This window comes from Hermetia illucens, chromosome 1, assembly GCF_905115235.1.
Source record: "Hermetia illucens chromosome 1, iHerIll2.2.curated.20191125, whole genome shotgun sequence".
Taxonomy (NCBI): domain Eukaryota; kingdom Metazoa; phylum Arthropoda; class Insecta; order Diptera; family Stratiomyidae; genus Hermetia; species Hermetia illucens.
Genome location: NC_051849.1, coordinates 167,259,875 through 167,282,224, shown reverse-complemented (window position 1 = coordinate 167,282,224; position 22,350 = coordinate 167,259,875). Strand labels below are relative to the sequence as shown.

The window sequence follows — 22,350 nt, the reverse complement described above, 5'->3', positions numbered from 1 at the left end:
CGAAGTAGGTTTCCTAGTCAGCCAAGAAATCAAACCTATTGTTATCGGCTTTCAAAGTATAAATGAAATGCTGTGCACTCTGCGTTTGCAAGGCAAATTTCAAAATATAAGCTTCATTAACGTTCACTCCCTCACAGATGAGACTGCAGAGTCGGAGAAGGATTACTTGTACGGGGCAGTAGAGCGAACCTTCAAAGCTTGTCCCAAGTATGATATCAAAAATAAAATTCTTGTAGATTTTAACAGTCAAGTAAGTACGGCCCCCGTTGTCAGGTGATACGTCGGTCCCACAACTTACTTAAAAACACAATTGATAATAGACTGCGGATTATTCAGTTAGCAGTATCATGCAAAATGGTTGTTCGAAGTACCTGGGTTGCGCGGAAAGCGATCTACAAACATACATGGGCCTCTCCAGGCGAGACAACTTTCAACCAAATTGACCACGTGCTGATTGAACGTCGCCAGCTTTTTCAGCCGTGTTGAATACCACAACATATAAAGGCCTAAATAGGCTCGGGTCACTATCTCGTTGGCATAGTGTACCGAGCTTGAACTACAATACCTCCTAGAATCCTCTCTGACAGTCAGGTAAAAGGGAACACTGAAGTCATTCACAGGAAAGCCCTACGTAACACCTACAAGGCGAAAATGGATATTGCAATAACCGCTGTCAACAGTCCCACTGACTGAAGGCGAAGGATAAATGCTGCCATCAAAAAGCATGGAAGAAACAGGCTGTGCAATTATTTGGCTTAAAAATCATAAGTCGCCAGGAGCCGATGTTATTACAGCCGAATTGGTTGAATATAGAAGCGAACAACTACACCAAGCGGTTCTCCAACTGATGCTTCAGGTGTGAGACAACGAATCAATTCCTGACGATTGACAACTAGGCATTATTTGTGCCATACATAAAAGTGAGGATACCAAGCACTGTAGCAGTTATAGAGGTACCTCCTTGCTGAGTACTATCTATAAGATATTCTCCGCTATCTGGTTAGACCGAGTATCTAAGTGTACTCTTGCGATTAAATTATTTGGAATAATTAAAACTGGCTGTTGTTTTCCGCTAATATTATATATTAACGTTGCATTCTTTGCAATCCAAGGTAAATAAATTCAGAACCGGTTTTTTCCGCGACCCGGTAACTGTCCGGCAATAGGAAAAGCTTCTCGGGCCACAACCGATAACATGTTCGAACAACCGGCTGGAGAATATTGGTAAGATACATTAAGAAATTTCTAATCCTTGGTGCGAGTGAAATTGTCGACCACGTAGTACAAGGACCACACAAACCGGGTTGCCTGCAGAAACGTGGATGCTCATTCCACACGTATACAGTTCCACCAGTGTTAGTTCAGTTTCGATTGTTTCTGACAAGTATAAAACGGTATTTCGGTTTCAATTCGGTGTCTATTCAGTACTTAATTGAAACCGATAGTGCCGAATCTTCCATAACACTAATAGACTTCACCAGGTTTCAATACGGTTCGAATTCGTGTATAGGGAACAAACAGCAATGAAGACTTTGACACACACACCGTTCAGTTTCGGTTTTGAACTCACAGTAAGTGGCTTTTAATGACAAGTTATTGAAAGTTGTCGTTTTTTGCCTGGATGAAATGAACGGTTAATCAAATAGGAATCGTGTGTGCGAAAGCACTTCTTTCAATTCTAACCGCAAATAAACCGAAACGAATGGATCCGTGTACGTTTGAAACAAGCCCAAGGCGCTAAAATATTTCAACGCAGAGATGAATGCGACACCCTGAAGCCGTCATATTGCGAACGACGGGAAGTCAATCCCAGCATATAACAGCACAAATCAATTTCACTATTCCTTTGGCAGAGAAGTTTCCCTTATTTCTTGTACGCTCAACTGGAGTTAAGCCATTGGAAAATTCGGCGAATCTGCGTTTAACAAACGAGCATTCCGGAAAAAATAATAGCTATTATATAACTTATAAATCATCATCGTCAACAACGGCGCAACAAAGACCTCCAGGTATCCCGGTTTTGTGTCGAGGTCCCCCAATACGATATCCTTAAAAGCTGTCTGGCGTCCTGGCATATGCCATCGTTCCATCTCAGGCAGACCCTCGTCTTCTTTTTCTACCATAGATATTGCCCTTATAGATTGACGGTCATGAAATCGCTCATAACTTTTGGTGGTTATGTAGGCTATGGGATCGTCCATCCTCATATAGGGGGCCAAACATCTTTCGGAGGATTCTTCTCTCCAACGTGGTCAAGAGCTCGCAATTTTTCTTACTAATAACAGAAGTCTCCGAGCAATACACGAGGACTGGCAAAAACATAGTCTTGTACAGTAAGAGCTTTGACCCTATGGTGAGACGTTTTGAGCGGAACAGTTTTTGTAAGCTAAAATAGGCTCTTGGCTGCCAACAACCGTGCGCGGGTTTCATCATCGTAGCTGTTATCGGTTGTGAGTTTCGACCTTAGATAGGAGAAATTATCAACGGTCTCAAAGTTGTATTCTCCTATCTTTATTATTCCCGTTTGACCAGTGCGGTTTGATGTTGTTGGTTGGTTGGTTGGTTGGTTTTTGGTGCTGACATTGTCACCATATACATTGTCTTGCCTTCAATGATTTGCAACCTGCTAATCGCCACCTGCTCGATCTGGATGAAGGCAGTTCGGGTGGTCGTGGCTCGTTCTTCCCATGATGCCGATATCGTCAGCATAGGCCGGTAGTTGGGTTACTTAAAGAGGATCGTACCTCTTGCATTTACCGTAGCATCACGGATCACTTTCTCGAGGGCCAGGTTAAAGAGGACGCATGATGTCGAATGGTCTTGAGAGTGATCCTGCTGCTTTTATTGGTCAGAGTCACCCAAGTCAGTCTTATTAATTTCATCGGGATTCCGAATTCTCTGATGGCCGAGTACACTTTTACCCTGGCTATGCTATTATAAGCGCCCTTAAGGTCGACGAAAAGATGGTGCAATTGATGTCCATATTCCAACAGTTTTTCCATCGCTTGCCGCAGAGAGAAAATCTGATCTGTTGTTGATTTGCCCAGAGTGAAGCCTCTTTGGTATGGGCCAATATGTTGTGGACTTATAGAGCTATCCTACCTACCAAGATAGTGGAGAATATTTTATAGACGGTGCTATGCAATCTGATACCTCTATAATTGCTGCACTGCGTGATATCCCCCTTTTTATGTATGGGACAGATAATGCCTCGTTGCTGCTCGTCAGGGACTGATCCGCTGTCCCACCCCTTGAACATCAATTGATGAACTGCTTGGTGCAGCTGGTCGCCTTCATACTAACCAAGTTGGCTGTAATTCTGTCGGCTCCTGACGACTTATGATTTTTAAGTTGGTGGATTGCTCCTACTTTTTCTTGCTTGCTTTGGTGGTGCAGAATTTGTCCATCGTCTTTCAATTGGCGGGACCCCCAACTCACCGATTTTCTGGTTATTTAGCAGTTCATCAAAATACTGAACCTATTGCCCCAATATACTCATTCTTTGGGAAATCAGATTTCCCTCTTTGTATTAGCAGGACGGACATTGGGGTGTGCAAGGCTTCATCCCACTGATTTGCTGGTAAAACTTCCGCGCCTGCTGCAGTTGCTCCCTCTACTTTTCGTGTTCACACACCGCTTCTTTGCTCGACGGAGGAAGGTCTCTGCTCATGCCCGCGTCCTTTGAGAATGCAATATTACTCGGTACGCAACATTCTTCAAACGGGAAGAATAAGGGTAAGAGAATACAATTTTGAAACCGTTCTCCTATCTAGGGTCAAAAATCACAACCGATAACGATAACGATGCCAACGAGATAGTGATCCGAGTCTATATTGGCCCCTCTATATGTTCTGACATTCATCAGTGCTGAGAGGTGGCGGCGCTCAATCAGCACGAGGTCAGTTTGGTTGAAAGTGGTCCCACCTGGAAAAGCGCCGCGCAAACTATGTACTTCGAACAACCATTTCGTTCGATACTGCTAACTGAAAAATCCGCAGTCCATTATCATTGGTATATCTATGTAAGCTATGGAAGCCAACGTATCGGCTGAATAAGAGCTCCGTCCCAATTTGGCTGTTAAAGTCTCTAAGTATGACAGACTTTGAAGGTCCGCCCAACTGCGTCGTAGAAGGTATCCTGCTCCGATTCCTCGATAGGAGCGTGAACAGTTATGAAGCTTATATTTCTAAATATGCCTCGCAAACGCAGAGTACATTGCCTGTCGCTTATATTTTCAAAGCCGATAACAGGAGGTTTCATTTTTTGGCTGACTAGAAACCTACTCCGAGCACATGGTTGAATGGTTTGAAATATAAATGCTATTCTAAATTCCCGGTTTTTCAAAACTTTCCACTCCTGAAGACATAGTACACAGTCTTCACAACTATAATTTCATTACCGAGGAGCTTCGTTGTGTGAACTGCTACTATATCTAATTATTTTATTGAATCTGTCGTAATAAGACCTCTATTGCCACTGGCATGTTCAGGGATCGCACACTGAGGTAATGTTATTCTGCCGACGGTGATACTGAAGTTCACGGTGGCTGGTACATTGGCAGTGCTAAAGCCGCCTTCGCGGTTTTGTCCAAAATCAGGAAATACAGCTATTTCATCTACGTCAGGTTGGGGCTGTTCGGTGCTAGCATTCTCTCTCTGCTACTAAAGGGGAATGTCATATAGAAAGAGACTACATTGTTACTCAAAAGTTGCGAACTTTCAATAACTCTGTGTAATCTGCGTTATGTTATCGAGGTACTTAAGCCTGAGAAAATAGTAAATGAAAAACTTCGCTGATGTACACGGCAGACACTCATGGACGCGTTGATCAGAAGATGGAAGCGAGTTGATAGTTCACACATTAAGAAAGAGCGAAAACTCCATTGCGGGTTACATCATGCAATGAAAGGCACTATTGAAGAGGAACAAGTGAGTCGCACTGGAACTACGTTCCACAAAATAGTTGAGATGGACTCTAAATTTATTGAAGAATTATGGCTAGAACTGAACCACATTCCCAGGAACCACCGACGATGGCCCCTAGACGTGTTTGACGTGCTAAACTTCACTATCCATGTTCAGTTCATCCTGTCAATTACGTCTGAACAGACCGCATTTGACCAGCGGCCGGAACGTGGATGAGAGGCTCTGGCCTATCCGTTTGGACTCTTCAAACGGCCGATGATTGAATGAAACGGCCAACTGGCCACACATGTTTGTTTAGTTTATGAGCGAGGATTTAATGTTTGTTTAGACTGTGAGCGAAAATTTTATGACCGATAAAGATGCTCCTGAATATTTTTGTTATATGCACGCAATAAAAATATCTCAAAATCTCCCACGTCCAAAGTTGAACCAAGGATGCCGCTTGGCTTGCCCGTACGTGGATGCTGCTTTCAGTTCAACTGACTGCCGGGTGCATTGCGTTCTCTTCCGGTGTAACTAGCTGGCCGAATTGAACGTAGTCGACGGATCTAAGCTTGAGACTTTTTATGGCAAGTAATAAACTGAGAAAGAGGAATGATTTCATTTGCATCAAACTCTTGTTAAAGCTTGGCTTGCAGAAATTTATGTGTCTGGGATATGACATGCATTGGATCTTTACTTTACTTCGAAACTATCATTATTTGCGGCAGTTTGCAGCATTTGGCAAAAAGATAGACGCAACTAGCTTTTTTAGGGTCGACGGCATTTCATAAGATAATTTCACAGTCGCTTTGAAACGTATTGGTTGTCCTCTATCTTGGTAAACCGTGTTCTTCGTGTTGGACTGGGCTACTGAGTTTCTACACCGCTCTCCAAAGGAAATACTCCGTCTTTGGAAAAAGTGTTGGATTTCCAAAGAATCATTTTAGGTCCTAATATTCCTAATTTTCAAGTGAATTTTGTACCTCGTTTTAGTTGCTTCGAGATCCTTGGTGGTTTGGTGATATGAATTCTACATCGGATTCGAACATTGGACGCCCAAAGCCGAGGCAATGTGCAACCTACAAGCGCTTTAGCGCAGCCAGTCTTCTTGGGCCTTGAATAGGCTTTAAAAAGAGCCTGCAGGTCTTACCAACCATGATGTTTTTCGAAACAACTCTCCGAGTACCAGGCGAATTCTTCGTTCCATCCGATTACAAACGCGTTCATCGTCCGTAAAAAACTTACATCACGTCGCTCATGCTATCAAGCCAATGTTTCATAAAGCACTTTCTTTACGATTTTATTTTCACACGCCACTAACTGGTTCAGTAAATATTGAATTTCAACCCAATCCCCGAAGTGGGTGAAGAATTTAGGCAGAAGAGTGGAATTTATAGAACAGAGTGAACCCCAACGAAAAATATTAGTAAATCCCCCAAAGGGTAGTATAGGTCCCAGGGCGAAACGTGGATTGGTACCCACGATGGAGCATAAAACCTGGGAAACTCCTGATCAACCAACACCAACAGCTCTGCTGTCAAACCCTATCTCCAAATCCACGTGAAGACGGAGAAGAATGAAGGCGAATCTCCCCCTAAAAACCGGACAAAATGTACCAACTCTTCCAGGTTAGGAGTTGAGTAGGGCTGACAACCCTACACGAAAAACCGATGTTACGAAGCCAAGAAAGGAGCCTCGGATAGGATGAATCTTACAACGACGAACCCGGCAATGACAACGGATTAACGATTTGCGCATTTTCTCATGGAACGTGCGCTCCTTGTACAGACCGAATGCTGCTGAGCAGCTAGCCGATACCCTGTCCCAATATAAGGCTAATGTAACAGCGTGGGCAGGGACCGGTTTCCTGGGAGAAGAGCCACTACACCATACATTATAACGGCTATCCAGTAAATCATGTGCTCGGAGTAGGTTTCTTAGTCAGCAAAACAATGAAACCTGTTGTTATCGGCTTTGAAAATATAAGCGAGAGGCTATGCACTCTGCATTCGCGAGGCAAGTTTAAAAATATAAGCTTCATAAACGTTCATCCCCCTACAGAGGAGACTGCAGAGTCGGAGAAGAATACCTTCTAAGAGGCAGTTGAGCGGACCCTCGAACCCTGTCCCAAGTATGATATCAAAATCATACTTTGAGATTTCAACAGCCAAGTAGGGGCAGAGCCCGTATTCAGGCGATACGTTGGCGCCCACAGCTTACATAGGGATACCATTGATAACGAACTGCGCATAATTCAGTCAGAAGCATCGCATGAAATGGTCGTTCGAAGTACTCGGTTTGCGCGGAAAGTCGTCCACAAATATACGTGGGCCTATCCAGGTGGAACCACTTTCAACCAAATTGACCACGCGTTTATTGAGCACCGCCACCTCTCAGCTTTGATGAATTTCAGCACATATAAGGTGACCAATATAGACTCGAACCACTATCTCGTTGGTATGGTGCTCCGGGCTCAAATTACAATACCACCTACAATCCCCTCTAACAATCAGGTGAGAGTGCATACTGAAGCCATTCACAACACAGCCCTCCGCAACACCTATAAGGGCAAAATGGATGGAGGACCTGGAGATGAAGCATCAACAAATGATCTTCACAACCACCTGAAAAACGTTATCATTGACACGGCCACAAACACACTTGGCCCCAGCCGCAAGAAGTTCGGAGCGGCTGGTTTGACGATGAATGTAAGCTAGCAACCGAACGGAAGAATGCTGCATACCGAGTAATGTTGCATTCTCAAAGAACGTAGGCACGCGCAGAGACTTATGACGATCTCCGTCGAGCGGAGAAGTGATTTCACAGTCGGAAAAAGAAAGCCTGGAAGAACCAACCAAGTCTGTGAACTCGAAAAGTACAGGGAGCAACCGCACCAGGCACGAAAGTTTTACCAACAAGTCAGCAGGATAAAGCCTTATACACTTCGATACTCACCCTCCCGAGACAAAGAGGGATATTTGATTTCTGACAGAATGGGCATATTGGAGCAATGGGTTGAGTACTTTAATGAGCTACTGAACAACCAGAACATCGGCGAGGTGGAGGTCTCGCCAACTGAAGACGATGGACAAATACTGCCACCACCAAGTGTGGGAGAAACAGCCCATGCAATTCATCGGTTTAAAAATCATAAGTCGTCAGGAGCCGATGGAATTACAGCCGAATTTGCTAAATATGGAGGCGACCAGTTACACCAAGTGATTCATCGACTTGTGCTCAAGATATGGGGCAGCGAATCAATGCCTAACGATTGGCAAAGAGGCATTATCTGTCTCATTCATAAAAAAGGAGATATCACACAGTGCTGCAATTATACAGGTACCACATTGCTGAGTACCATCTGTAAGATATTATCCGGTATCTTGCTAGGCCAAAGAAGCTGTACTCCAGGCAAATCAGCAACAGATCAGATCTTCTATTTGCAGCAAACGATGGAAAAACTGTTGGAATATGGACAACAGTTGCACCATCTATTCATCGACTTTAAAGCCGCCTATGACAGCATAGCCAGGGTAAAACTGTACACGGCCATGAGAGAATTCGGTATCCCTACGAAATTGATAAGACTTACTAGGCTTACCCTGACCAATGTGCGAGGCCAGGTAAAAGCAGCAGTATCACTCTCAAGACCATTCTATATCAACAACGGTCTACGACAAGCGGATGCGCTATCACTCGTCCTCTTTAACCTAGCCCTCGAGAAAGTGATCCGTGATGCTGATGTAGATGCAAGAGATACGATCCTCTTTAAGTCCACCCAACTGCTGGCCTATGCTGATGATATCGACATCATGGGAAGAACCACCCGAGACGTACAAACTGCCTTCATCCGGGTCGAGCAGGCGGCCATTAGGGCGAGATCTTGGGCTGCACATCAATGAAGGCAAGACAAAATATGTGGTGGTAACGTCAGCACCAAAAACCAACCAACCAACAATATCAAATCGCACTGGTCAAACGGGAAGAATAAAGATAGGAGAATACAACTTTGAGACCGTTAATAATTTCTCCTATCTAGGGTCGAAAATCACAACCGATAACGGCTACGATGATGAAATCCGCGCACGGTTGTTGGGAGCCAATAGAGCCTATTTCAGCTTACAAAAACTGTTCCCCTTGAAAGCTCTTACTGTACCAGACTATGATCTTGCCAGGCCTTATATATTCCTCGGAGACCTGGGTTCTTAGCAATAAAAATTGCATTCTGCGTTCGAGAGAATAATCCTCCGAAGAATTTTTGCCCCCTACATGAGGATGGACGATTCGGTAGCCTAGATAACGACGAAATCTATGAGGGATACCACGACCGTCTGGTTGTGAATAAAATCCGGCTGAATAGGTTAGGTGGGCGGGTCACTTAATCCGTATGGATGAGGATGATCCAGTCTATGGTTGAAAAAGAAGACGAGGCATACCATGCCTGAGTTGGAGCGATGACATAGGTCAGGACGCTAGGCAGCTTTTAAGGATATCGAATTGATGGACCTCGGCGCAAAACCGGGATGTTCCTTATTAAGGCAGGCCTAGACCGGATACCCGTTATTGCGCCATTGATGACGATGGTAAAATGCCCCCTCCTCCTTTTCAACCCCGTTAAAGAATCGCGGCGGCCGTCCCCACTTAAAATGTTATAGCAGTCAAAAGGGGGGTTATTTACATGTCATTACGGTTGGGTGTGGCTTTGAAACCCATCTCCACAGAGAAGGAAGGTACGAAGTGGAAAATGGAAGATCTTGTCCCTCAAACCCGTTGGAGGATTTTGTTCGTCCTGCTGAAAGGTTATGGTGCCCCGAAAAATACCCACGCGGGTGGGGACGTAGAGGAGGCAAGGGCTAATCCCTGTAATTTCACCTACAAATTATGCGACGATTCCTGTACTCTTTAGGATAGAAAAAAGAGTTTTAGTGGGGATAGAAACGGGATCCTTTCTTCCTAATACAAGCTCCCTTCACCCCCTTCACCCCTTTTCCCTGGAGTTGGCTATTAAAGCTTTGCCATGATTATATCAAAATATAAGCCGTTTGAAGTGCCATAACTGCTTAAGGATTGACGACCGCCGCGTTTTTCAACGAGGCTTCCTGCTTCTCCCTCCCTTACCCTGCAGGGACGGCGTGTAAAATTAAACTATACCGTTATGACGTGAAGATTGCCTCATTTTGGGGTGCTATGTCTTTTTAAAAGATAGTGGCCTCTGCAATTATTTCATATGCATATCGTCTCCCCCACGGAGTAGGGTTGAAAATTCAAACTTTACCATGACAATATCAATAAACCTCAGTTTGGGAAGTCATTAGTGGGGACAGAGGAAATTTTGTACCGGAATTGGGTTGCAAATTTAACCTTTGCTATTGACTCTTGTAAAAAGACAAGTCAACATATTACGAGATATTTTTAAAACGAACGTAATATCTACTCAAAATCTCAATCGTAAAATTGTGCATACGTACTCTGAGAGGCCAATGTCCACCCTGGAGATGTGTTCACCCGTTTATGCATCGTATCCACATAATTTATGAGTACCAAAGTTTTCACATTTTCCAATAAAAAAAACAATTAAACCGTTCTCAGAAACTCTTGCCGGCATTTGTAATATCTTTCTTATCGCGTTGGCACTTTTCGAATGCCTACTCCTGTGCAGCACAAATCCAATCCAAATCCCGTCGTCTTATTTATTTATGTACATTACAGCTAATTATTCTGAGCGAGGAACAATTGAGAAAATTTGCCCCCAGAAACAATAAACTGCCACCTGGTACTTTGGATCGTTCTCGAATCAATTTAATTACCTCGTACTGTGCCCCATCATGCCATGCTGGGATTAGAGCGAAATGGAATAAAGAACGGAAACGTAATCCAAATCCAAACTCAAATCAACTCGCACCGGGGCGGCAAAGTTCTTACATTACAGAAGGGAGGAATAGGAAGCATTGTAAATTCAGTGTCAAAGGATAGAAGATGTTGCATGTACTAAAGCGCCTTGAAGGAGGGCGAGCGTTTTCTCTTATTCATTCTCTGAAATCTTCGGCGGCCATAAAACTCTCAAATTAGAATTTCTTTTTGAATTAAGAAAAATTATTCTTATCCGGCCGCTTGGCACGAGCATCCTTGTAATCGTCAATTTCAAACTGAGTTGCATTTTCAGAGAATTTCCCGAGAAAAGCGGCTGGCAACCGGAAGGTACGATATTTGAGAGGAAAGTGTACAATACTTCATCCACGCGCGTGTAAGAATTGACGTCTGCTAGCGGTCATTTTCTGCAGCAAAGGAACACAGTCAGTCGTCCAAAACTAAACGGAATACCCATCAGACGTTTTGGGAAAATTCCCGGAAAATAGAAATATATTTTTGGTAACACTTACTGGAAAACGTTTATGGGAAAGAATAAGAACGGGGGTGACAGCAATGGTGCTGGAAAAGTTAAGATTAAAGTTCTGTATTTTATTACACCTGCTGGCTGTGCAAATTTGTAACATCCCTTGGTCCTCAAGGCTGCAATGAACGAGAGATATTTTGAATTGGGGCCTTGAAATTTTCCAGAATTTATGAAAAGTTTTTCAATAACTCGGCAGCAGTCTTCAGCCCCAACAAACCCCAGGACGCTCGGTTCTCTACAATCACTTTCTTGAATCTGCTCTTAGTATTGACGCCAACAATGAAATCTTCCAGGAGAAATATAGCGAAATATCGTGTTGTTGGAATGAATAAAAGCAAATGCAAGAAATTCTACCTGTGGATATTTGCCAAGTGAAACGGAAAATTTAATTTGTTGGACTTTCAGGTATTATCTGCCCTGAAAATTTAAGTAAATTGAATTGACTTCCAACTTTAAATTTTCCGCTGGCTGCAACTTGATACAATAAGCGTTTGGCAAACTCTACAGCTACAGATAGAAAAGGAGGCCACAAAAGCGCTCGTCTTAATGGTGAGGCAACTGAAAATCCCTTCTAGAAAGGTTTTCGGATAGATATCTGAGGTAAAGTAAAGCGCCAACCTGGCTTCTGCTGTGCAGACACATTAATATAAATATTTTTTATCCATTGATTTGCATATTCAAGGCAAACCCACTTGATTCCCTATCCGATTGCAAAAAATCCACGGTTTGCGTGCTCCAAAAAGTGAGGGGTGCATATGATTACTCAGACAGGTACATCATTTATGCTACGAAAATTAGATGAATATGGTGGCAACGACAAGAACATTTCATCCACATAATGGCAGGAAAATGCTTAATATGATGGTTATGAGGTGACATATTGGTGAAAATTAAATTTTTATGTCTGTCATTCATTTTGATGATGCCTGCAAAATGTGTACCTCAAGCGTATGCATGGCGGCAGTTTTTTTTTATTTAAATTGATGACATTTACTGACGCTCTTTTCTCTTTCGATCCTTTTTGCTTGCAGGGATATGGCAATGACAGCGCCAGACGACAACATCGGGAATATCCTTGGAAGTGGTGTCAGTAACAATAATAACAATAATGGCAGCATCATCGGAAACAATGGTGGTACGGTCGACGCTATGTCAGCGCCAGTGATAAAGGATGAGGTGATAAAGGTAGAGGCGGCTTCTGAAGCGGGTTCAAATTTATCGGCACCTCCCGCGATTGTTAGCACCGTGGCAACTGTACCCACCGATTGGGATGACGAAAAAGTCAAAGAACAACCAGATCCAGATAATATTAAAATGTTTGTCGGGCAGATACCTAAGTCCATGGATGAAACACAATTAAAGCAAATGTTTGAAACATTTGGACGCGTTCACGCGATTAATGTGTTACGAGATAAGATCACAGGGATAAGCAAAGGTAAGTCCTATATGCAGTAAAGATTTATGTAGATTTGAGTGGGCTTTAAGAGAAGCGCAACTTCAAGTTGCAGTTTATATTGTATTATTTTCTTAGCTACTAACTTATAAGCCTTTAAATGTGTACAGTACTGTGAGAGAGTAATCATGGAGTCATCGCCTGCTGAGTGCAGATTAAGTAAATCACAGGAAGTAGACTCATCGAATTTTTCAGTTTACGGATTGCAGAAATGAGCCAGTTGCATACTAAAAGGACGGATTGAAAGATAAGAATCTACTATACGTTTTGTTTATCTGCACGACAAGTGAAAAACGAATGAACTGTCGTAGCATTTTACATTTAACTTAACTCTTTCCATTTTGATTCATTTTTTAAATCTGCCATTTTTGCTTTGGGTGAATCTTTTTAAAGAGAAATATCCTTCTTGAGTTAGTGTAAATGGAAGTTTTCGGAGTATGTTTACCGAAAACGTTGCTCTGATCATTGCCAATCAAATGAATCTCAGATACCTGGGATTTCCGCCAGCGATAGTTAGATAATAAGAGTGATGGCATGTATCGGTCCTAAGGGTTCCTGCAGTTTATAGCCGGCATTACACGCCAATGTATCCGATTCGAAATTATCACAGTCTTTAGGGACGACAGTGAGAGTCCCTGAAAGAAGGACAACATAGATCTATAAGTCTAGGAAGGATTTAGATCTTGTCATGTTACTGTTGCAACCGTAATCTCAAAGTATGTTGTATTACTTTAACAAAACCATCAGCTTGCTGCCATAAAAAGCTTAATCTTTGCTGGGTGTCGACCCAGCTTGTCAAGCCATCGTTACTTCGGTCAACTTTCTGGTCGTTTCTAATCGACTTCGATGTTCAGATCTCTATGACAATTTTTCTACAATGATGCAACCTCATCTCAACCAAATATGTCCCCTCTGCATATTACTGCAAGACGCCGTCAAATGCTATATACTTAGCTAACACTCAGAACCATAGAGGATGCAAGGGCAAACGAGGTACCGATAAATTCCGAAGTTGTGGAATACCACTTCACCCAAGCTGCGCTAATGCCTATATCAATTGCATAATGCAATTCACCATTGACTAATGCTACTAATTCATGATATTTAAATCACTTAGTTGTCGCAGGTTATTGCCACTGACTGTGAAACTATTTGCTTGATTGGGTCAGTCGTCCAAAATTCAGATTTATTCAGACTCAATATAAGACCGTGTTGCATAAAGGGATCACTCCACTTTTGAACAAGTTGCTCGAAATCAGCTTTGCTATGAGACCCTTGAAAAACATCGTCCCGTCAAAACATAGTCGATTCGCGTTTTACTGTTCCCACTATAAAATGTAAGCAGATGAGAGTCGTTAGATCAACCATGTATTCAGAAGCGTAAGGTCGTGAGGGCCCCAAAATTGACAATACGCTCGGCACCGTCAGTGCACGGTCTAAATCCTTTTCCCACTGTGGCACCTGTTGCCGTCTGCCTTTTCTGCAGATGGGCTTCATCAGCCGGCCATTGAATGGCTCGACTTATTTAATGGTAGGACAGGGGTCCCGGAGCCCTAGCACTTTTCCGAGGCTTTTATTCAACACAATTATTTATTTCCTGAAGATATTGAATGGGTCTTTTGGTCGGCCTTTCGAGATCATATAGGATTTAGCATACCGGAGGACTCCAACTATACCTAATTTATCTTTTCCCTGATTTCACCCTTGAATACTTTGGATGAAGTCAGTATTTTTGCGTTGTGATTCTAAGATTTTGCTTAATAACCTTGGCCGCCACACCGGATGAAAAACTTCTTTGCCGTGTCATCATGAAGAGGTGGTTTTTAAGTCACTTTGACTTTGACAGTCCGCCGACAATACTGTGTCGAAAAGCTCCAAATAGTTCTTTGTTTGTTGTTGAGAGTGGCAGCTGAAAAGACACTTTTGAAACTTTAGGCTCCAAAAATCACATTGGGCTATTTCCTTAGTTTGGCGTCTATCAGCCGCCAACCCCCTCAAGATCCTGGTCGGATAATGTCGCGTTAGGCTGATCCGTCGGTAAATCCCTGAAACAGTTAAGTATAGGTCAGGTGTTAGGCAAATGGGATAGGGGTTTTGTCCATGAGGGTACACTTGCTCCTAAATTGCGGCATTCCCGTGCAAAAAAATCAATCACAAAACTGAGGAGATTGCCTGGACGGAGAACGAGTTGGCTGCGTTTAGGCGCAGTATGAAGATGCGTCTCCCGCCGTAGCGCCAGCAAATCAGGCAGTAAGGGCTGAAATACCTGGCGAAACTCCGGCATGGGAGCAATGAAATAAAGAAGATAGTGATATTGCCACTGGGGTGGGTACAGGCACTCCAGTACCTTGCGGTACTGCTATTTCGGAAAGAAACGGCTATCCTTGGGAAAGTAGTAGATACTTATGAGAACATTCGCCGCGGAAAAACGTTAGCAAAGGCGCCAAAAGCCGTCAGAAGAACGACTGCTCAAGTCGAGGAGGACACGAATGGTTGAGCAACAAAAGAAAAGGTGGGGAGATGATGGAGGAGTAGTACTTCAGCTCTGCTCATTAAAGCAACGGAAGTCCTTAGCAAAATCCGGAAGATTCATTAAAGCCTTTGATATAGGTGGACCCAAGCTGGGAAACACTCCGGAGAATGATGACGACACTACACTAACACTGTCGCAAAATCAGTCATGAAACTGAAAACAACGCCCTGCGGAACTTCTATGCCAAGGAAGGCAAAAAAACGTAACAACCCTTCTATGTATTGGTGGACGGCGGAAATTGTCGACCGGCAGAAGGCATGCAACACAATGACAGAGAACGGATCGGCTAGAAGGAGACTCCGTAGTTCGATAAACAAAAGCAAAGCTCAATGTTGACAGGGTTTTGTTCATAAGGTGAGTGGGGATCGTTGGAGACTCAGTTGTAAATCGATAACCCGAAAAATCGGACCTCGACGGAAACCCCATTCACCTAAGGGCGATTAGATGGACCCTATTTTACAGGCACGTTTACCTGCACTTCCCGAAAGAGTCGACAAAATCAACGTGGAAGACGCGAAGGATTGCCCTCCTTTCTCTATAAAAGGGTTGGAAGAGGCAGTCCTTTCTATGAAAGGGCACCAGGATCCGATGATATCCCCACAGAGACATATTAACTAGTTTTCTACTATCTGCAAGTCGTACTGGCTGCCTTATTCAAACTTGCCTGAGTGAGGGCATTTTTCCCTCCGCCTGGAAAGTGACTAGGCTCAAGCTGTTCAGCAAAGGAAAAGCAAATCTGAGCTGCCGTGTTCATATTTCCTCAGATGGCCGGAAAAGTGGTCGGAAAATTCATTAGAAGTAGATTCACAGAAGCGATACGTTCTATTGCAGACTTATATGCAACACAGTTTGGTTCAGCAGTGGAGGCACGCCTATCTCTTGATCTTGATGTCCGAAACGTATTTAATTTAGTATGAAGGAAAGACATTCTAAGCAGACTAGACAATTCATTACACCTACCCATCTCTTACATATATTGAGGGAATGTATGAGAAACCGTTCCCTGATCTATGTTGCGCTAAAGGGTCAGAGAAAGCAGAAGATAACATTAGGGGTAGCGCAGGAATTCATCCTAGGGCCGGACCTCTGGAATGCTTCTTACTATAATTTGCTGCACAATAAGCCGAAAGTCGTGCCGTGTCAGTTATGCAGGTGATATTCCGACACTTCTCACCGGACAAAGCAGACTTAGCATTGTGATGCGTTGGGTAAGCAAATAGATTATTGCCAATGGTCTCAGCCTCAAGCTAGAAACGAAACGCCGACGTCTTGTAACGGGGGTAGCGTTATTCTGCTCCACGGCAGGAATTGTTGACTGGCGCTCGTGGCAAAGGGGTATATCGTCAATATACCCGCCCCGCCTTTCGCACTGTCTCTGAACCAGCCGTAATTATGATTGCAGAGTGATTCCCGTTGCCCTGCTTGCTAAGAAGCGAAAAGCCGTGTACACCCGGAAAGGAAACACAGAAGAGAAGCAGTTGCTGATGAAGAATGGCAATGTATACTGAGTGGAAACTAACTTTTCAAAACAACACAAGAGGCAGGTGGACTGCACCGCTCATTGGCGACTCAGATGCGTGCCACAATCGAGAGCATGGTGAGACTAACTATTCTCTTACCTAATTTCTAAGTGGACATGGAAGTTTTCAGTCTTACATACACAAGAATAGGAACGCACGATCTCCTGACTGTGTTTTGTGAGAGATGGGTAATGCCGATCACACCTTTTTTTATTGTGGAAAGTGTGATGGGGTTTGTTGCTAACTTTATTCATTCCCTCCAGACAACACGGGCAAAGAGACGCTAAGCAACGCTGACAGATGGAGCCGTGTTGCGCATTGCGTTCGCATTCTTGTTGCTGCAAAGAGGACAAAGTTCAACCGGCGGGGTCGGATTGCAGTAGGTTCTTCGAACTAACAGTTACCGTCCTCCTCCCGTTTGTGAAGCAAATCCCTGAGTTGACAGGAGAACGGGAGAACTAGCCTGAATTGATGTTACAAACCTTTCAATACTAACTCTCTGACGACCGGGAGTTATTTAGTTAGTAGTCCAACAGCCAGCCATCCACTAGTCCCACACTCTATACGTACACGTTCCACTCTTTCTATTTTTTGCGGGAAAACTTTGCAAAAAGGGGGGGGGTCACCACGGCAAACACACTGGCTTCAGGTTGGAGCTTTAAGTTGCTATCTTATTTTCTTATTCGGTATGAAATCGCCCCATTAATTTTATGAAACCCAAGGTATGCATGGTAGGTGGGCTGACAAGTTTATAGGCTAACAAAGAAAAAATATAATTACCTTCGAGGACGATACAACCATCATAGCGGTCATACAATTTTTTGAACGATTTATCTTTAGCTCAAAATAGACCTCAATTTCGGCGATTACCTCTTCACTGGCGCTAAATTTTCCAGCGAGCAGCATTCTCTGAGAACAGGAAAAGTGACTGATCTGAAGAATACAGAACTCATGCAATTTCCCCACCATTTTTATTGTTTTTTTCGCTATTTCATACGTGAAACGCTTCTCCAGATAGTTGATGAATTTTATACCATGCGCATCCCAAAATAATGATGACATAACCTTTCTAGCGGACTGTTGCGTCCTTGTACGCTTTGGAGTCGATACACCACATGCAGTCCACTCAGATAACGATCGTTTTGATTGTGAAATAATGCTTCAAACACTCCTCAGGATCAGGAATTTGTCAATAGACGGGTAAGGGTAGGTCTTGCAAGCAGGCACTATAGAGCTGCCGAAAGATTGAGGTTCACTATTACATTTCACCAGGGAGGAAGAGGGCACTTGATTTAAAAACATTGCACTACAATTCGTGAGTTTTTCCTTCAGAAACAATCCTCTAACCAATGACACCAAGCTACCGACATGGCAGATAATAAATTGTAAAATGTTACTTCAGACCAACAGAAGATCGACATATGGAAAGAGAAACCCATTCACGGAGGTCATATAACAAATCTGTTGTTGCCAGGCATTGGCATCGCAGCCTTCAACAAATGGTTGAGAAATGGTGTACTTTTCTATGAGATCGAAGCATTCCTAACTTCAATTCAGGATGCTTCGCCTCTAAAAAAAACTACAAACGGTACATCTTTCACGACTCCTTAATCACCAACTTCAGTTGTAGATTATGCCACTGCGAAGAGGAGACTATCCAGCACATAACATCTGCGTGCAGGATGTTGAGCAGTACGGAGTACACCAGTCATCATAATTCCGTCCGCAAGATTCTCCATCAAAACCTTACGCTGAAGTATAACTTAGTGGCAACCTACCATCCTTACTGTAAGTATACTTCGCAGAGAATCTTGGAAAATGATCGGGCCAAACTATTGTTTGATCACACTATTGCCACCGACCACAGTGTTACTCACAATAGACCCGATCTAGTTCTGCTACTCAAGGAAGAACGAGCATGTTTCATAATCAATGTAACCGCACCGTTGGACTGAATACTCTTGAAAAACATCAAGAAAAAATCCGGAACTACGGTCCCATGGCGAATGATATGAAGCAGACTTGGAGACCACAAAAGATCGAAGTAGTACCAGTGGTAATTTCAGCGACGGGATTAGTCCCTCAAAATTTACATAAAGCGCTGAAAACGCTCGATCTTAGGGCTAGACTATACATGGAGATACAAAAAGCAGTTATCTTTGCAACCTGTGCTATAGTTTGAAGAGTCCTGTCCTGTAATAATCTGACCTAATGGGCTTCAGTTTTGATTCGTACTGCCTTCCATTTAAGATCCATGTCTCTGTAGTTTATAACCACCTAAAGTATTTGCGATAATCGCAACGTACCAAAACATACATGGTCGCACACACTTTGCATTGATACGCATCATCGCTGTGATGCAGGCACTTGGATGTTGCCTTCAGCCCATCCTTAGGTTGATCGCCCCTCGGTCCGGTTGGACGGGAAGAGGGTTCGTGGGGCTTTTTTAAATATATATATTTATATATTCCTACCTGGTGTACCAGGTTAATCTCGACTGGAGGCGCGTGTCAAGGGTTGCGGATAATAATTTTGATCGTAACAGTCTCTTTGGTGGTTCACTGCGCTCATCGTCCTCGAAGCTCATTTCGCTTTGTTTAAACTTAGCAAACCACTTCTCAACGGCTGATTTTCCTGGTGTAAAGTCTGAATAAAGTTTATGAAGCCAAGCGTTTTTTTTCGCCAAAAAGCAGTGCTTTATTAGCACACGAAATTCCTTTTTTTTGTTTTCCTCAAACTAACGAAAGTTGCTTCTCTCAAAATACTCTATCCCACAAACTAATAGTCCAACAGCTGTCAAATTTGTACACGTGTCTTTTGAAGAATAGAGGTTCACTAAAAATCATAACTATCCCGGTGTGGAAGAATTACATTCCCATTGGATGGGAACCTGTCATAGCCATTGTGTAGCCTCTTGTTTTATGATGAAGCAAATTTAGAAAGCGAAACTGAGAATATTTTACATTGAAGGAAGTTGTCGCGTATTTTCTTGGCAGAGGGCGATTAACTGACTAAGGGGAATAACTTCCCGGAAGAGTAACAGCTGGGAAACCAGATAGATTAACGTTATATCTGTAATAAAATTATCGGCTACTCACCCCCACGTATTACTGAGCCTCTAAGGATTTCAAAACCCAATCTTAAAGAAAATATCTATCCAGATAGAAAACCACTTTCCTGCAGGACTGTACCGTTACTTTCTTTGACTCGTTTGCTTTACCAGGATGTGTTCCGGACTCAGAAATACCGTCAAGAATTCCTTAGATTTTCTGATCCGTCTTCTGAATGTTACGCTTTGTTCGTGTTTCCTCCAATGATCATCCTCAGTACTACGATGCCTCATTAGCATATTGTACCCGGGGACAATCTCAAATATGAAATTACTTCATAATCTGGATCAGGTACTTGTAGGTTTCTCGATTCGAAAGTGGAACCCTATCACTATGCCAAAAAAAAGTTGACAAATGCGTCCCCCAAGAAATAGGTCACGCAGAATAATTAAACAGGAATATAGGCTTGCCAGGAAATCTTATGCAGAAATAAAACATACTACCAGAAACCAGCAACGGTGACATATTCGCGTGATTGATGTGGTATGTCATACACAATGGTATGTAACACCAATATATGCTGCATTTGTAGTATCAGCAATTTTTAATCGCTTTGCGATACCAAGAAGTTTGTTGGGGTAAAAAAATTAACATTAGTCGGACGGAATATTTTCGATTAACGAACTCAATGAGCTCCTTAAGCGTATGATATTAATGCAGGAATAACCAAAAAAGTCATTAATTAGCCGTTCAGTTTTATAATTACTCCTTACTTCCTATATTACAGGCAATTCATTACATTTCACAGTACTGTACACCAGCTTGTTTTTGGTCGTTCTCTCCCAATGTCTTAGTTTCGTCCATAACGAGCTCCTTATCAAACCCATGAGCTGGACTGCAGTAATGGTCAAAAGGATTTACGACCTCGTAACAATTAATTTCTTGATGTGTTCTCTTGAACATGCCACAAACACACATCACCCCTGTGGCCACATATCGCCGTTACATACCACGTTTTTCTTTAACGGTCACAAAAACCACTCAACCTTGTGCAGACCCACTCAATTACATGCCTTTCAACAAATGTGTTTTATATATGTAGTAAATGTATGTGTTCTCTTGATTAAGTCCTCCATTGTTTGGATATAGTTGACATGGTTTGTTTGTTTGTACTATACTTTTTTCCATTTGCTACATACTTACTTTGCATCTACAAAGTTTTTTCCTTTTGTTCAAATGTACATATATGTATATGTTGTCGTTTTGCTTCTAAACATTCGTTTCCGGTATGCTACTACATTTATACTCTTGAAGCTGCTTCCGTCTATGGAGCGTCCTTTTAGTCCTGAAACGCCACGATTGCTATATAAACATATTTACATACATTCAAGTTTGTGTCTGTTGGCCGAGTGTATTGATTGTATTCATGTCCTTAATGTCCTAATTTTAGATGATGACCAGGTCGTCACTAGAACGGTAATTTCCTGATGAAGGGAAAAAATAGAAAACGAAATCAGAACCCAAATGAACCGAAGGAAGTAAAAAAGGTAAATAGCCGGCAATTTGTTGATGTGATTGTCTTCGAGTGGAATTTCTTTAATGTCGTCTATGTTGTTTGCTGACATACTACTAGTAATGGACATATAAATATGTATATGGACACATTAAGTCCAATTACGAAAAAGGACTTTGTTAAAAGTGATACCTTCTGCCTGTGCTATTGGCCTGCATATTAAACAAAGCGAGATTACACTAGATAATCAATAAATTCGAGAAGCTTATTTTTGTACTTTTGAACTATTACTCGTAAAAAGTAGTCAATTTTTCTGCATAAATAAACAAAACAAACGACTTCAAACACAAAACACATACAAACCCCATTCAAAAAGCCTCTTCCATTCAGGAAAAACAGCGGAGGACACCAATGTATAGAATTTTTCCGACACAAAGGATCAATAAGCCAACTTGGCCATATATAGATGCTTATGTAATCAGAGGATTCGTGGCAAAGATACAAACTGCAGCCGCTAGTTGACCAAGATCTTTAATTTGAATATAGCTGATTATATTATCATGAAAATGTCGAGCCTTCTTACACTCGAACTTGTTATTATTATGTAACTCTGAGTTCTTCCGAATTTGAACACGCCGGCCAGGTTCGGGAATTTGGGTTGGTTCATAATATATTTCTGGGCTCCTTACAAAAGAAATGTGCACGCCTTAAACGCTGGTGTAACAGAGATTTGCGCTAAAACTACGTCGAATTACAAGGAAAACTTATCAAGATGACGGCTGTAATTTGAAGAAAAAAAAACTGTGCCTTATGTCGAACAAAAGATCCGTCTTCTTGTGGAAATAGGGAATTATCATAAATCTTCAAATTTCCATTTATTTTTGATATTTTCCTATTATTATCCATTACATTCGAAAATTCTTAAAACAAAAGTAATCAACGCTGATCTGCAGTCTGCGACAAGAACGAAGTTCCTAGTG

At 42.5% G+C, this 22,350-nt stretch overlaps 1 protein-coding gene across 4 annotated transcripts in view; it reads left to right on the top strand.

The window, feature by feature from the left end:
• LOC119647237 (CUGBP Elav-like family member 2) overlaps positions 1 to 22,350 on the top strand; it is a 359,318-nt gene that overhangs the window by 40,105 nt on the left and 296,863 nt on the right. For all 4 annotated transcript variants that reach the window (XM_038048102.1, XM_038048099.1, XM_038048100.1 and 1 more), the window contains one exon: positions 12,333 to 12,736. In XM_038048102.1, the coding sequence (XP_037904030.1) occupies positions 12,333 to 12,736 (404 nt within the window). The remainder of the gene's footprint in view (positions 1 to 12,332; positions 12,737 to 22,350) is intronic.